At 35.5% G+C, this 16,565-nt stretch overlaps 1 protein-coding gene across 4 annotated transcripts in view; it reads left to right on the top strand.

The window, feature by feature from the left end:
- Nucleotides 1–403: 403 nt before the first annotated feature.
- Nucleotides 404–16,565, top strand: part of kif16ba (kinesin family member 16Ba) — a 31,224-nt gene continuing 15,062 nt past the window's right edge. For 3 of the 4 annotated variants that reach the window (XM_082164196.1, XM_082164195.1, XM_082164193.1), the window contains exons 1-18: nucleotides 404–716; nucleotides 2,907–2,976; nucleotides 3,065–3,178; nucleotides 7,023–7,139; nucleotides 7,267–7,364; nucleotides 8,018–8,127; nucleotides 9,482–9,624; nucleotides 9,764–9,932; nucleotides 10,016–10,147; nucleotides 10,682–10,857; nucleotides 11,012–11,077; nucleotides 12,043–12,102; nucleotides 12,203–12,322; nucleotides 12,454–12,505; nucleotides 13,387–13,524; nucleotides 14,465–14,547; nucleotides 14,988–15,076; nucleotides 16,475–16,507. In XM_082164196.1, the coding sequence (XP_082020322.1) occupies nucleotides 670–716; nucleotides 2,907–2,976; nucleotides 3,065–3,178; nucleotides 7,023–7,139; nucleotides 7,267–7,364; nucleotides 8,018–8,127; nucleotides 9,482–9,624; nucleotides 9,764–9,932; nucleotides 10,016–10,147; nucleotides 10,682–10,857; nucleotides 11,012–11,077; nucleotides 12,043–12,102; nucleotides 12,203–12,322; nucleotides 12,454–12,505; nucleotides 13,387–13,524; nucleotides 14,465–14,547; nucleotides 14,988–15,076; nucleotides 16,475–16,507 (1,817 nt within the window). In that variant the 5' untranslated portion in view covers nucleotides 404–669. The remainder of the gene's footprint in view (nucleotides 717–2,906; nucleotides 2,977–3,064; nucleotides 3,179–7,022; nucleotides 7,140–7,266; nucleotides 7,365–8,017; nucleotides 8,128–9,481; nucleotides 9,625–9,763; nucleotides 9,933–10,015; nucleotides 10,148–10,681; nucleotides 10,858–11,011; nucleotides 11,078–12,042; nucleotides 12,103–12,202; nucleotides 12,323–12,453; nucleotides 12,506–13,386; nucleotides 13,525–14,464; nucleotides 14,548–14,987; nucleotides 15,077–16,474; nucleotides 16,508–16,565) is intronic. The other variant, XM_082164194.1, reaches the window with a different exon arrangement.

Below are 16,565 nucleotides of genomic sequence, written 5' to 3'. Positions count from 1 at the left end.
TTCTAAAGTACATTGATTGATTTACATTTATCATCACACCATGGCTGCGATCCGAAATCTTAAAAATGATGCCTTTGGAGGGCATCAAGGCACGTCCCAATCCAATGTTAGCTTCACATCACAAAGATGGCGTCTGAAAGCTGTGGTTGGTAGACTGGTCAATATGTGTAAATGTAAATTTGACCAACATTATCTCATAATTAGCAAGAAATTAGTGTCCGAAATCAGTTTCGTGAGGCACCTTCATGCGCAAACGCTGCCTACAAAGTCACTGCCTGATAAGGCAGCGAGGGAACAAGTCAGCAGCCTAGGTTTTCGGACGCGGCCCCTGTGTTATTGTTCCCGGTAAGCCATGATAACTCCAGGCCGGCAGGTGGCAGTATCGCGTCTGATATGTGTTCTGCCCTACAGCCAGCAAAGAGCAGGACGTTGTGAATCACTCCGGGAAAATAATACGAACCAAACAACAGCGTCCTGGACAAATACGCTTTTTTACATGATGGCAGTTGAGTGAATACTAGAGGATTGTTATCGGCTCCTCTCACGGATAGATTGATCTGTTTTTACGCGTCCCATCACCCGGAGCCGGTTACAGTAGTGTGTGTCAGTGACCCATGAGAAGTGACTGAAGTGAGTGTGTGTGGTGGTTCTGGTCCTCAGGGATGTGTCATGGCATCGGTTCGGGTGGCAGTGCGGGTCCGGCCCATGAACAGACGGTGAGTGGGTGTCAAACACACTAATAAACTAATAAACCTGCACATAAACATGTCTGAGTGAATGTCGCAACAGCTGCGGAGTGAAATGCATGACAGTAGTAAAGCACAGATAATAAATCCACCTAAAAATGAGTGAGCTGTATTCATTATTATCATTAGCATTAATAATAGAAATAAATTATTAATATTCCATTCAATTATTTATTTCAGTTTTATTATTATTATGATTATTTTTGTCCATTGGGAAGTGTACTTTTTATTTTATTTTAACAAAGTGGGATATATATTATCACAAAAAAGAAAGGATAAGAAACTCGAGGTAGAGCGAGGCAATAAAATACATTTTCAAACAATATATTGGGAAGTGTACATGACGCAGGCCAGATACGAACCTGAGCAGACGTTCCCGCTGCGCCGTGACTCTGACCTCATCTGTGTGCGTCATAGGCGCGTTCAGTGCCAGCATGTCCATAATGTTGTCTTATTAGGCTGATAGGTGTGATTTGTCACTGGAGTGTAATTAAAAGAACCAAAGAGATCAAAACGTGAAGCAGATTAAAATGACCCAGTTCTCTTATAAGTTTTTTGTTGTTGTTGTTGTTGTTGTTGTTGTTGTTTTGTTTATTTTTTTGTCAATTATAGTGCTCTCAAATCGATTAACCGCATCTAACATAAAAGTTTGTGTACGTATGTACATTGTATATATGTGTGTATATATATATATATATATATATATATATACACACACACACACATTTTATATATTTATACATTTTTATGTTAGATGCGATTAGACACAATTCATCGATTTGACAGTATATTATAATAATACAATATACAAATACTATAGTATATAAATACTAATATATATATATACAGTACTGTGCAAAAGTCCCCCCCCCCCCCCCCCCCCCCCAAATTGTGTAAAAAAAAAATAATTGACATGATTGGAAAAGGTTAAATGGTCTTGAAAAAATAGTCACACTTTTATTGTTCGCGGTCAAAAATGTGTGAGAGAGTGTATTGGAAAATATCATAGAAAAATTGAAAATGGTATTTTTGTGCATTCTTCATTACAATAAATGTATAAAAAACTTTTTGTATACAACTTTTTTTGAAATTCACTTTAAAAAAAAAACTTTTTTCACTTCAGCAATAAATAATCTGCAGTAAACTATTGCATAAATACAATTTAGCACTAAAAATATTAAATAAAAAATATAGTACAATCATTTAATTCAAATAAAATAAAAATCCGTCATTTTTTGACCGACACGCGAACAGTACCAGAGGGTGAAGTATCTCAATAATAAATTGTGAAGTATTTATAAATGTTGGTTATTTTATTTAGCAGTCTAATTTCTGGTTAGCTAGGTGTGATTTCACTAGTCTATTTAAAATAATCAAATTAACCAGATCAACAAAAGTGAACCGAATGAAAAATGCCCCCGTTCTCTTTGATTTTATACTGTCTTGAAAGTGGACTCAGATCTCTTTTTAGACTATTTCAGGTGTCAAAGTTCACTTTGTCTTGAGACTGTTGTTTTTAGGATCCCAGAGTCCCAGACCAAATATTTATTATCATAATATTTGTATAATAATAATAATATATTACTATTGTTAATATTATTAATAATAATTATAATATTTAAATTGTAAAGTATTTTTAATTATTGGTTTTGCCTTTAATTACACTTACAGCAATTTAATGATTAAAGTAATGCGAACGTAAGCCAGAGGTTCTGCGTCTGGCCTCCTGTATTATAGAAAAGTTTCATTTTATTTCATATTTTGTTCCTGTATTTCATTCAGATGTTATACAGTAGTGTCCAAATATTTTACCTCTCTTTGTAAAAAAAATAAAATATATATATTATTTTTGTTATTTTCAAATGTTTTACTCTTAATTGTTTTGCTGATAATACATTTTGGAATGAAAAACGTTTTCAACCAGCAAAAAATCTAGTGAACTGATTTTTTTAACCATAAATATTCTGTTTTCCATCCTAAACTGCTCATAAAAGCATCAAGTTGACAGTAGATACCTGGTTTGATCTGTGGATTGGTCTAAATTAAGTCGTCTCCCTCGAGAGTAAATGCATTTTTTACACTGTGCAGATTTACACTGTGTCAATAATAAATTAAGTGCATAAATATGTTTTATTTATGTATTATTGATTTTTGGCCCAGGGAGAAAGACCTGTCTGCCAAATGCATCATCGAAATGGAAGGCAACAAGACCACCATCACCAACTTAAAAGTATGTTGTATTAAGTGACTATAAATGATTGAGTTCCACAGAAAGGATCATTTTTAAGCTTGTTATTGTGTTGTTGTTTTTACGCCAGTTACCAGATGGAGTGACTGGAGACTCTGTAAGAGAGAGAGCAAAGACCTTCACATATGATTTCTCTTACGACTCGTCGGACGGTAAAAGCGGCAGCTTTGTCTCACAGGAGAAGGTCAGTGGAAATATGAACAGCCTGTAGAACTTTTGTCATTTGCAGTCATCAGTTTGTTAATTAACCGTAAGCAATTAGTGTCCAGGCTGGGCGATTTATATTTATGCGTTTGCCCTGAAATTGCTTAAGCATAATTTAAAAACAAATTAATTAATTAATTAAAAAGAAACCATTTCAACCGAAAAACTGAATGTAAGAAGTAAAATAAGTAAAAAATCTAGTTAAAAATAATCAATGCATGTTTTCGACACTGTTTTCACTATATGAACACAAGAAAAAACATAACCGCATATAAATTATTGATATAAATGTGATCTTTTAAAAATTCCTGTCAGAGCATGAGCTGGACATTGCCTTCTTTTTTTACTTTTATCTTTAACTGGCAATGCAAACGAATAGAGTTGAATCAGAGTTGTGAATCAAATCAGAGACTATTAAATCAGAGACTATTAAATCAGAGACTACTATTAAATCAGAGACTATTAAATCAGAGACTAGTAAATCAGAGACTAGTAAATCAGAGACTAGTAAATCAGAGACTAGTAAATCAGAGACTAGTAAATCAGAGACTAGTAAATCAGAGACAGAGACTATTAAATCAGAGACTATTAAATCAGAGACAGAGACTATTAAATCACAGACTATTAAATCAGAGACAGAGACTATTAAATCAGAGACTATTAAATCAGAGACTATTAAATCAGAGACTAGTAAATCAGAGACAGAGACTATTAAATCAGAGACTAGTAAATTCAGAGACTAGTAAATCAGAGACTATTAAATCAGAGACTATTAAATCAGAGACTATTAAATCAGAGACTATTAAATCAGAGACAGAGACTATTAAATCAGAGACTAGTAAATCAGAGACTATTAAATCAGAGACAGAGACTATTAAATCAGAGACTAGTAAATCAGAGACTATTAAATCAGAGACAGAGACTATTAAATCAGAGACTATTAAATCAGAGACTATTAAATCAGAGACTATTAAATCAGAGACTATTAAATCAGAGACTATTAAATCAGAGACTATTAAATCAGAGACTATTAAATCAGAGACAGAGACTAGTAAATCAGAGACTATTAAATCAGAGACTATTAAATCAGAGACTAGTAAATCAGAGACTATTAAATCAGAGACTATTAAATCAGAGACTATTAAATCAGAGACTATTAAATCAGAGACTATTAAATCAGAGACTATTAAATCAGAGACAGAGACTATTAAATCAGAGACTAGTAAATCAGAGACTAGTAAATCAGAGACTAGTAAATCAGAGACAGAGACTATTAAATCAGAGACTATTAAATCAGAGACTATTAAATCAGAGACTATTAAATCAGAGACTATTAAATCAGAGACTATTAAATCAGAGACAGAGACTAGTAAATCAGAGACTAGTAAATCAGAGACTAGTAAATCAGAGACTAGTAAATCAGAGACTAGTAAATCAGAGACTAGTAAATCAGAGACTAGTAAATCAGAGACTATTAAATCAGAGACTATTAAATCAGAGACAGACACTATTAAATCAGAGACTAGTAAATCAGAGACAGAGACTATTAAATCAGAGACTATTAAATCAGAGACTATTAAATCAGAGACTATTAAATCAGAGACTATTAAATCAGAGACTATTAAATCAGAGACTATTAAATCAGAGACAGAGACTATTAAATCAGAGACTATTAAATCAGAGACAGAGACTATTAAATCAGAGACTATTAAATCAGAGACAGAGACTATTAAATCAGAGACTATTAAATCAGAGACAGAGACTATTAAATCAGAGACTATTAAATCAGAGACAGAGACTATTAAATCAGAGACTATTAAATCAGAGACTATTAAATCAGAGACTATTAAATCAGAGACTAGTAAATCAGAGACTAGTAAATCAGAGACTAGTAAATCAGAGACAGAGACTATTAAATCAGAGACTATTAAATCAGAGACTAGTAAATCAGAGACTAGTAAATCAGAGACTAGTAAATCAGAGACTATTAAATCAGAGACTATTAAATCAGAGACAGAGACTATTAAATCAGAGACTATTAAATCAGAGACAGAGACTATTAAATCAGAGACTATTAAATCAGAGACTATTAAATCAGAGACTATTAAATCAGAGACTATTAAATCAGAGACTATTAAATCAGAGACTAGTAAATCAGAGACTAGTAAATCAGAGGCTAGTAAATCAGAGGCTAGTAAATCAGAGACTATTAAATCAGAGACAGAGACTATTAAATCAGAGACTATTAAATCAGAGACTATTAAATCAGAGACTAGTAAATCAGAGACTAGTAAATCAGAGACTAGTAAATCAGAGACTAGTAAATCAGAGACTAGTAAATCAGAGACAGAGACTATTAAATCAGAGACTATTAAATCAGAGACTAGTAAATCAGAGACTAGTAAATCAGAGACTAGTAAATCAGAGACTAGTAAATCAGAGACTAGTAAATCAGAGACTAGTAAATCAGAGACAGAGACTATTAAATCAGAGACTATTAAATCAGAGACTATTAAATCAGAGACTAGTAAATCAGAGACTAGTAAATCAGAGACTAGTAAATCAGAGACTAGTAAATCAGAGACTATTAAATCAGAGACAGAGACTAGTAAATCAGAGACTAGTAAATCAGAGACTAGTAAATCAGAGACTAGTAAATCAGAGACTAGTAAATCAGAGACTATTAAATCAGAGACAGAGACTAGTAAATCAGAGACTAGTAAATCAGAGACTAGTAAATCAGAGACTAGTAAATCAGAGACAGAGACTAGTAAATCAGAGACTAGTAAATCAGAGACTATTGAATGCAGCATAAGTCGCTTTGTTTGGATGAAAGCATCTGCCAGGCACATAAATGTAAAAGTAATCGGTCTTAAAGCTCACTTACTTGAAAGATCACAGAACTAGTTTAATTACGTGACTTAAAGGGGAACTATGCATTTTTTTTTAGCTTAATTTACCTTAACTGAACAGCTTCGGAGTCATTGGAATGGTTATATTACTTTTTTGGGGGTTGAACGGTGGCCATCTCACTTCCCCCTAGTGCCTGTGAAAGGAAAAATCACCCTTGCAACTTTGGGCCGGCGGAAAATGTAACGAATTGCTTTACGGCACTGCACACATACACGTTTATATGCGCCGGATTCTTTGAAAACAAATGCACATGACCAGAGGGAGAAGATGGGAGGCGGGGAGAGTCGCCAAACAAGTTTTTTTTACGACAGTGTTGTCAAATATCTATTCCAAAGCTGTAGGGGGAGCTCTATAGAGAAACCCGCGAGCAAAAAGCGAGAAAACAGCGAAGAAATTGCCAAAGCGCCGCTTTAATGGCCGAATAAATATCATAATCACAATGCGAATTCATTCAAATATAATGTGAATATTCTATAATCCCCAGCTCTAATTGGAGCATTTTTGTAGAAGCATTATTGGTATCAATTCCTCAATAGATGTTTTATTTAAAAGCTCCAGCTCCGGTCAAAAGAGAACTTTCTGAATGAATTTGTTCTACCCTGTTTCTGCATTATGAAATAATCAGATCTGATTAGGAACTAATCCTCTTAGCGTTTGTGTTCAGGACGGTTTGTAACTCTGTGCTAAATGTGACAACAATCTTGGGTGTTGTGTTGTACAGTATAAACTATAACATTGGTATTCATGGCTGGTTTCCCAGATGCAGATTAAAACAAATCCTGATCGTAAAGGAATTGTAAATGCCCTGCTATTATTAACAGTCCAGTTGAGAACATAGCTTGACTTTATTATTAGATTTGAGCTTATTTCGATACTGTAATGTCACAGGCATGATATATGTGTGTTTTCAGGTGTTTAAGGATCTAGGCACTGATGTGTTGAAGGCAGCATTTGAAGGATATAACGCCTGCATCTTTGCTTACGGCCAGACGGGATCGGGGAAGTCGCACACCATGATGGGCATGCCTGTAAGCTTTAAGCTCTTTTCTTTTTAGGTTTTGTCATTTCAAACATGCTTTAGTAAATCTCTCAGGCTGTTGATTTATCACCCTCGACTGCTTGTAGAATGTGTAATATTGGCTTGCTGTGCCGTAGGGTGACGTCGGGCTGATCCCACGGATCTGTGAAGGATTATTCAGCCGGATTTCAGGAATGACTCGGAGAGATGAAGCCTCTTTCCGTACAGAAGTCAGGTAAGTTGAATTATGTATGAAAATCCTGCGCTGTGCGATAGCTAAAACATGATAGTTAAACAGCCACTCTTACAGACACAGATTAAAGAGGACCTATTATGCCCTTTTACAAAGTCTTGATTTAGTGTTTGGTGTCCACTAGAAGAGGTTTTCATGCTTGAATGTTCAAAAAACACATTATTTTTCACATGTTTGACATTGTTGCAGCACCTCTCTTCCCAGTCTGTCAGTAACGCTCTGTTTAGTTCCCGTCTCTATGAAGCTCCACCTTCTGAAAAGCACAATGTGCTCTGATTGGTCGGCTGGACCAGTGTGTTGTGATTGGTCAACCACTTCAAGCATTTTTGTGATGTGTAACGTCCCTTACCATAACCATGAGTTTCAACACACTACTAACTAACTCAACCAAGTCCCTTTATTTGCATATACCTTGGGCGGGAATTAGCAGTCCCCTGTCCCGAACTCATGCATTCATTGTTTTAGCCAGTGTTGTTGTGTCCACCCCAACTGACTCAAACAGACTGCAATTCCTTTTGGTGCTGCTATGAGCACAGAAATGAGACACTTCATGTTTACGTCTTTAAAGTGAAGACCAGTTGCTGTTTGCGTACAGAAAACCTGTTCTTACTCTTATATTTTGGTTATGCTGGAAGCTATTTGGAGATTTACAACGAACGGGTGCGGGACTTGTTAAGGAGAAAGATGGCTAAGACGTATAACCTCAGAGTTAGAGAGCATCCTAAAGAGGGACCCTATGTAGAAGGTAAGACCATGACTTCAAACCTTAACCAAATCAATGCATAAATCATACAAATAGTCACAATAGTAAAATGTCAGTAGTCAATACAGTTTTTTTCTATTTGCATACTGATTTCAGTGTCACAGCAAAAATGAATATGTTATAGATAACACTCCTATAACCTTTTAGTAGTGTTTAAGTAAACATTGCTTGAAGTACTTGAAGTTTAAGTAAATATTAATTACATATTGAGTATAAGTATCGCAATATAAATTACATGAGTATAAATTGTAATTGTAAGTGAATTTTAAGAACATAAGTAAATATTAAATATTGAGAAAATATTGCAATATTATATATATATATATTACATGAGTATATATTGTAATTTTGAGAATTTTAAGAAAATTAAGTAAATTTTAAGTTAATATTGCAGTATCAAGTTCACATAAATATTGCAATATTAAGTAAACACTGAGTAAACATTGAGAGTCAATGTTGCAATAGTATTTAAATATTGAGTAAATATTGCAATGTCATGTCAACTTTGAGTGAATATTGCAGTATTATGTAAACTGCATAAACTAAGTTAATATTGCATTATCTTGTAAATGGTGAGTAAATATTTATACAATTTTGCAATATCAAGTAAACATTGAGTACATTTTTCAATATTGAGTAAATATTTCTTAGATTTAGCAGTATTAAGTAAACATTGAGTAAATATTATAATATTATGTAAATATTGAAATATTATGTAAATATTGCATATTAAATAGTTAGAAAAATATTGCAATCTCATGTAAACATTATGTAAATATTGCATAAATATTGCAATATTAAGTAAATATTGCATTATCTTGTAAATTGTGTGTAAATATTTATAACATTTTGCAATATCAAGTAAACATTGAGTCAATTTTTCAATATTGAGTAAATATTTCTTAAATTTTGCAATATCAAGTAAACACTGAGTAAATATTAAAGTATTATGTAAATATTGCATAAATATATCGCATATTAAATATTTAGTAAATATTGCAACATCATGTAAACTATGCAAATGTTGCAATATCAATTAAACATTGAGTAAATATTACAATATTAAGTAAACATTGAGTGAATATTGCAATATTGAGTAAACATTAGGTAAGTATTGAATACATATTGCAGTATTATTTAAACATTACATAAACATTGAGTAAATATTCTAATATTATGTAAATATTGCAATATTGAGTAAATGTTGCAATGTCATGTAAGCATTACGTGTTGCAATATTAAGTAAAAAATAAAATATTGCAGTTGAAGTTGCATTGGAAGGTGTGTGGATTTCTAGCCCCTGTGAGTCGTGACAGTTGTTCCCCACTGGTTTCAGACCTGTCAAAGCACCTGGTGCAGAACTACAGTGATGTGGAGGAGCTGATGGAGGCGGGAAACATCAACCGCACCACAGCCAGCACCGGCATGAACGACACCAGTAGCCGCTCACACGCCATCTTCACCATCAACTTCACACAGGTGACTGTCACACACGGACACGTGGCTTTTTGCCATAGAATGTGCATTTGCATAAACATCCAGCTAAAGAAACGAGATACTAGTAAATGCTATTAAAGCAGTAATATCATACATTTTGTCATCATTCGCTTCTTCTCAGGCTAAGTTTGATGCTGAGATGCCGAGTGAGACGGTCAGTAAGATTCATCTGGTGGATCTGGCAGGAAGCGAGAGGGCCGACGCCACCGGGGCCACTGGTGTCCGGCTCAAAGAGGGCGGCAACATCAACAAATCACTGGTCACTCTGGGAAATGTCATCTCCGCCTTGGGTGAGAGGAACTGTTGTGTGGAACAAATGCCACAGATGTAGTCTCTTTTGATCGGTATTCTGATGGCTCCTTCTTCTCTGTAGCTGATCTGTCTCAGGAAGGAGGGAACAGTCATTTGAAGAAGAAGCAGGTGTTTGTTCCTTACAGAGACTCGGTGCTCACGTGGCTCCTGAAGGACAGTCTGGGAGGAAACTCAAAAACCATCATGATCGCTAGTGAGTGAGCAATCATGTGACACTCAATCTTATGTGCACTTCTAAATCTTATGGCCTTTTTAGAGTCATAAAGCATAATGCAAATGCGATAAACACTGCTGTTCAAAAGTTTGAGGTTGCTAAGATTTTTTTAATGTTTTTGAAATAAGTCTCTTTTGCTCATCAAGGCTGCATTTATTTGATCAAAAACAGTGAAATTGTGAAATATTATTAAAATTCAAAATAACTGTTTTCTATGTGATCAAAGCTGCTAATATGCTGATTATCAATGTTGAAAAAATATGTTTTCAAGATTCTTTGATGAATATAAAGTTCAAAAGAACAGCATTTATTTGTGAAATTTGATAAAAAAAATGATCAATTTCTTTAAAAAAAAATCCTACTGACCCCATACTTTTGAACCCAAAAGAACCAAACTTAAAAAAGCAACAACATAAGAATACATACAATGCATAATAACATGAATACAAAGAGTATTTCTGAGGCATATCTCTACTGTGAGATCTTACCATATTTGCAAATATTTCTGTCCAGCGATATCGCCTGCGGACGTCAACTACGGCGAGACACTGAGCACGCTGCGCTATGCTAACCGTGCCAAAAACATCATCAACAAACCCACGATTAATGAAGATTCCAACGTTAGACTTATCCGAGAACTCCGGGCAGAGATCGTTCGGCTGAAGGCGCTGCTCGTGCAGGGAACTCAGGTCAGAACGTCAACTTGACCGTTGGTATTTACCCTAAATGATTATGAGCCTTTTAATTAGCTTTATATTGGAACTGCCTAATAATCTTAACTCCTTACCTCAGTATCAGTTTTAATAATTGTTTTCATTTGCTATTATATTGTGCCATTTTCAGATAGCGCTGCTCGATTCCCCCACGGCGTTAAGTATGGAGGTGGAACTGCATCATAATGAAGCCAGGGTAACATACACACTTTCATAATCACATGGCAACAGCTCCTGAACAGCTGTCGCACTGAAGAAGCGCTTTCTAGATGTACTCGTTGTCATAAGCTCAAGTCCATAATGTGCTGGATAGTAGACTAAACGTTCACTAATACAGGGCTTGATGCTTACTTTTTCCCAAGCAGAACATACGACCTAATTTGAAAAATATAGGAGAGCATAAAGAACTTAAGGGGTGCACTTAAAATTGATCAAATAATTGTTTTTTTCCTTATTAAAAGGATAAGAGGAGATATTTACAAGCAATATTATTAAATTTATTTGAATACAAACTAGGTTTCATAGTTTAGGGTTACATAGTATCCCCCCCCCCCCCCCCCCCACAAAACTGACTATCATCAACATCAGCAACATTCCCTGTTTAGTAAATCTGGTCCCTGTTGGCAGAAATGTGCAGTATTCATTACTTGTGAACTGCTCTGAAACCACGAGCCTGTAGAACGCGCAACAGTGATGTGTTTTCACTTTGAATGTGCAGCACTCACATTTATTTAACGAAATCATTGCCTTTTGAAGTTTACTTGTCATATCACAAATTCTGCTGTCGTGCCCCAAATTTAAGACTTCTTAAAAATAATGCTTTTTTCATAAATATCTTAAATGGTAAGACCTTTAATGACCTTAAATTAAAAAAATGTAAGACTTTTTTAAAGACTCATGGGGACCTACTACTACTTTAGTACTCCTAAATAATCAAATATATAGTTTGCACACATCTATTTTTAGGTGCAAATGCGAGTGAAATTCTTGCACTGTCAAGCCCTGTAATAAACGCTGTGTATTCTCTATCAAATGAACTGTAATAGGCCCAATATACCTTGTGATGAAATGAAATGTAGGCGTTTGGCAGGATATGAAACACACACACACACACACACACACACACACACACACAGTCTTGAGCATGTTTTTCTGTCGCAGGTGTTGGAGCTGACCAAGGAATGGACGAACAAATGGAATGAAACCCAGAACATCCTGAAGGTTTGTCGCAGTGATCACACAGCTGTCACACCAGCGCTAATGTGTGTCTCCTCGTGCACTGAGCCAGATGCTGAGTGTTTATGATGTGTGTGTTGAACAGGAAGAAACTCTTGCTCTGAGGAAGGAGGGAATCGGAGTGATCCTGGACTCAGAGCTGCCTCATCTTATCGGGATTGATGATGATCTTCTCAGCACCGGCATCATTCTCTATCATTTAAAGGTAATGAACATTAGAGTTTGTGCCGTCAGCTCTAATTTTCACCTGCCACTGCATCTACATGTATTCATCAGCCTGTAGTTCACAGTAGAGTGTGTATTGAGTGAATGTGATTGGCTTGTGTTTGTTTACAGGAGGGAAGGACGTACGTTGGCCGTGATGACGCCACTAATGAACAGGACATCAGTGAGTTTGCAGTCTTATGTGTTTTCATTGATTGAACTCTCTCTCCTTCAGTTCAGTTACTGATAATTATTTTTCCTGTCTTTCCATTTAAACATCCTATGCATCATATCTTGTAATTTATCCTGAAATAAAATTCAATACATTTTTGTTATTTCAATTTCATGTGAATTCCATCCTTAAATATCCTTAAAGGGATACTTCACCGATTAGCATTAAGCTTTGTATCAGTAGAAACCCGGTAGTATTTTCGAATGACCGTGCTTCCCTCCCTCATGTCCCCCTGAGACGAGAGATTTCTGGATTGTGTGTCTGGAGAAAAAAAACTCGGATGACGCAAAAATCGTCATTTTGCATCATGGGAGGCTTTTTTGTCCAGAGGCGAGAGACTACAGCCAGTAGTAGGAGCTCGTTCCGCATGTGTTCAACCCGCCCATAGGGGGACGAGTCGACTAGTAGCCCAGTTTCGAGTCGACTAGTAGCCTAGTTGTATAATTTCTTCCGATACTGCCCTCTGTAACCGGTAGGCGTGGCTTGGGAGTGGCCTCGTAGGGCAGCGAAGCAAGTGCATTCTGGGAGTTGTTGTCTTTCATCCACATGAGCCAAAAATAAATTTTCTGGCTTTTCTCAGTCTAGAAGGCACCAACTTCTAAAATAATTTTTATTTATCTACTACATAAATGACCCAATTTAAATACACATTCATCTTTCCAGCGGTGAAATATCCCTTTAATATTGAAAGTATAATTCTGCATCCTGTTTGTTGTCTAAATTGAACTTCAGATTGAATTGACAGGCACAACCCTGTTATTATCATTCATAAAGCCTGTGTAAATGTTTCTCTCTCTCTCTCTCTCTCTCTCTCTCTCTCTCTGTGTGTGCAGTTCTTCATGGTCTGGGTCTGGAGAGTGAGCACTGTCTGATAGAGAATCGGAACGGAACGGTCACTCTCATTCCTCTGAATGACGCTCAGTGTTCGGTCAATGGAGTTCAGATCACTGAGAACTGTCAGCTCAACCAAGGTCACATATATATATATATAATAAAACCATTTTCTCACATTGCAAACTACAATCTTATAAAATAAGGATTCTCATTTTCTAAGGCAAGACACCACAAGTGAATATGGTAAAAATTCAAACCAGTAGACATCACTATACAGTCCCTCCAGTTTTTCGCGATCGCTCAATACAGCGCGAAATCAACAAAATGTCACACTTTTTTTTTTGCGACCCTGCATAATTCAGAACAGAATTCTGAACATTGGATATAAAGCTAGGCTCAAAATTCGTGTTTAATTTTGGTGACATATTAAGACATATTATATTGACATATTGACATATTATACAAAGACTGTTGCCTTTGGCTTGCTCAGTTGGGGATATTTAATTTAATTTTATCAATCAATAAATTCCTCTTGAAACAAACTTTGTTGTATTATTTTAATTTAATACTGTGAAGCTGCTTTGATACAATCTGTATTGTGAAAAGCGCTATACAAATATACTTGACTTGACTTGACATATTAGAACATTTTCAGAGGAGATTTTAGATCTCTTTTTATCTCTCCATAAATCAGAAAATACTGTCAACAGCCAGAAACAAAAAAAAAACATTTTCACCATGTTTTTAGGAATAAAATGAATATAAATGAGGCGAATTATACATGAAAAAACCCCTCTGAAATAACCTTCAGAATATAAATGGGAATAAAACTAGTTTAAGTGGAGCTTTGTAGTTCAGTACTAGTAAAAAAACCCATTTTGAGAAAACAGCCTTCGAAGATGTGTATTGTAATTTAATCCTACAGATAGATGGTGTTATAAAATAAACTCTTAAATGTGTATTATGTTGTTATTTTTTGGCCACTAGTCTGAAAGACATGTTATGAATGCAAAATAGTTTAGTGCTTTAGTGTCATTCCTTAAACAGCACTTTAATAAGTACATTTGTGTTTCTCAGGTGCTGTCATTCTCCTCGGCAGAACCAATATGTTCAGATTTAATCATCCTAAAGAGGCGGCTAAACTACGAGAGAAGAGAAAGGTGAGAGAAATTCACACATGAAACTTCAGCATTAGACACACGTTTGTTGAAGTCGGCGTGAAACAGAAGTTGCGATAGTCTTTTTTCCCCTATTGTGACGTATGTCTGAGTGAAACGGCAGCTTGAACAAGAACAAATGTAGGGCGGGACTTGATTTAGTCCATGGGGAATTGATTGGATGGTTGTGCTTTGCTATTGGTGGATCTCATGTGAGTGACAGGTGGCCCCGCCCTCACGCCAATAAACGCATCATCAGAGAAGAAAAGAGATGAGCTGCAAGAGGGAGGGGGAAGTTATTTTGATTAAAGATTACGAGGCACATTAATTAAAAAAAAATAATGATATGCACAGATTTATAATAAATTGCAATATTCCATAAAATAAATAAGAATTGTCCATTTTGATTACATGGTGACTTCAATGCTCTTCCTGTTCTCCAGAGCGGCCTCCTAACCAGTCTGAGCTTATCCATGTCTGATCTGTCCAAATCCTGTGAAAACCTCTCCACAGTCATGCTGTATAACCCGGGGTAAGCCATCGCCTGAGTGTGTGCACCTGTGCGTTAGAGCGAGTGGTAGCTTCCTCTTCCTCAGCCCTCCTCCCTCTCTTCCTTCCCAGGAGCCTCCTCTTCCCTCCTCTCTCCATCCTCCACTCTCTTCATGCCCTCCGGCGCCATTGCTGGTACCGCTGATGCCCAGTGCATTAAAACAGCAGACAAAAACACTAATTCAAGCCCCGCTTGCCAGATCACCAGAGACCCTTCCCCAAAAACAGCCACTAGGGATGCACGATATATCAGTGACCATATTGGTATTTACCAATGGAGGATAATGCGCATATTTAGAAGTCTTCTAAAATTATGAATTGGACAAGTACACAATAAAGACCACCAACAGCCAATACAATTTTGGTACATCCACTAAGATATCGGTATCAGTAAGATTTTTATTTTTTATTCATAATTTTATTCAGCAAGGATGCATTGTATTGCTCAAAAGTGACAGTAAAAACAAAAAATATATATTTCAAATAAATTCTGTTCTTTTAACCTTTCTATTCATCAAAGAATCCTGAAAACACGTTCCCGCAAAAATATGAAGCAGAACAACTGTTTTCAACATGATGATAATAATAATAAATGTTTCTTGAGCATCATATCAGCATATTAGAATGATTTCTGAAGGATTATGTTAACAAGAGGCTGTATACCATTTTTTTTTTTATCGTTCCAGATGTTGCACCATAATGATTGATTTTAATCTAAACTATTGCCAGGGGTTTGATTTGGCCAGTATGGATAAAAAAATAAATAATTTTTTTTTACAATTCAAACAATGTTTTCTTTTTCTAGTGTGCCAGGTTTCAAAAGTACTAAATACATATGCATCAATTTTGCTGTACATATTTTAATATTTTTATGCCTTATTTCAAGCATGTATAATTTTAGGTTGGACTAGGCTGCTCTAGTGAGAGAACCTGTTTACAATAATAAAAAACAAAAAAAAATGTATATATATATATATCGATGCATCCCTAGTAAACAACAAAACGCATGTTGTCTTTTTGCATTGTCAGATTAATAGAAAGATGCACAGAAATGAGTTTTATGATGGTTTTGTTGGTGAGATTCTGATCTGCGATCACGCATGATGATTGGCCTGTAAAACCCTTAACAGTTGTGATGTCATGACGGATCATGAATCTGGGCGATGACCTGCTACTACACCAACTTCATGTCATGAATGAACGCCAACCACTTTTTTTTTTTCACAACTAAGTGTTTATTTTATTTTAATATGTAGAGTTGTTCATCATTTACTCTTTTGAATTGTATTTAATTAATGTATTAAATTAATTCAGACAAATAGCTAGGATTTGTGCAGCGGTATTTGGTAACATTTCCTCTTTCTGAACTTCTTCATGGCAGTCTCTTCACTGAAAAGGGTCCCATCTTTCTCAGGTAGAACCAAAGCACAACTAGTGTTGTCATGTTAACTGTCGTGTTATATATATACATA

Source organism: Leuciscus leuciscus, assembly GCF_965113295.1.
Source record: "Leuciscus leuciscus genome assembly, chromosome: 3".
Taxonomy (NCBI): domain Eukaryota; kingdom Metazoa; phylum Chordata; class Actinopteri; order Cypriniformes; family Leuciscidae; genus Leuciscus; species Leuciscus leuciscus.
The sequence above is the reverse complement of the archived record's forward strand: the minus strand, read 5'-3'. Positions and strand labels throughout refer to the sequence as shown.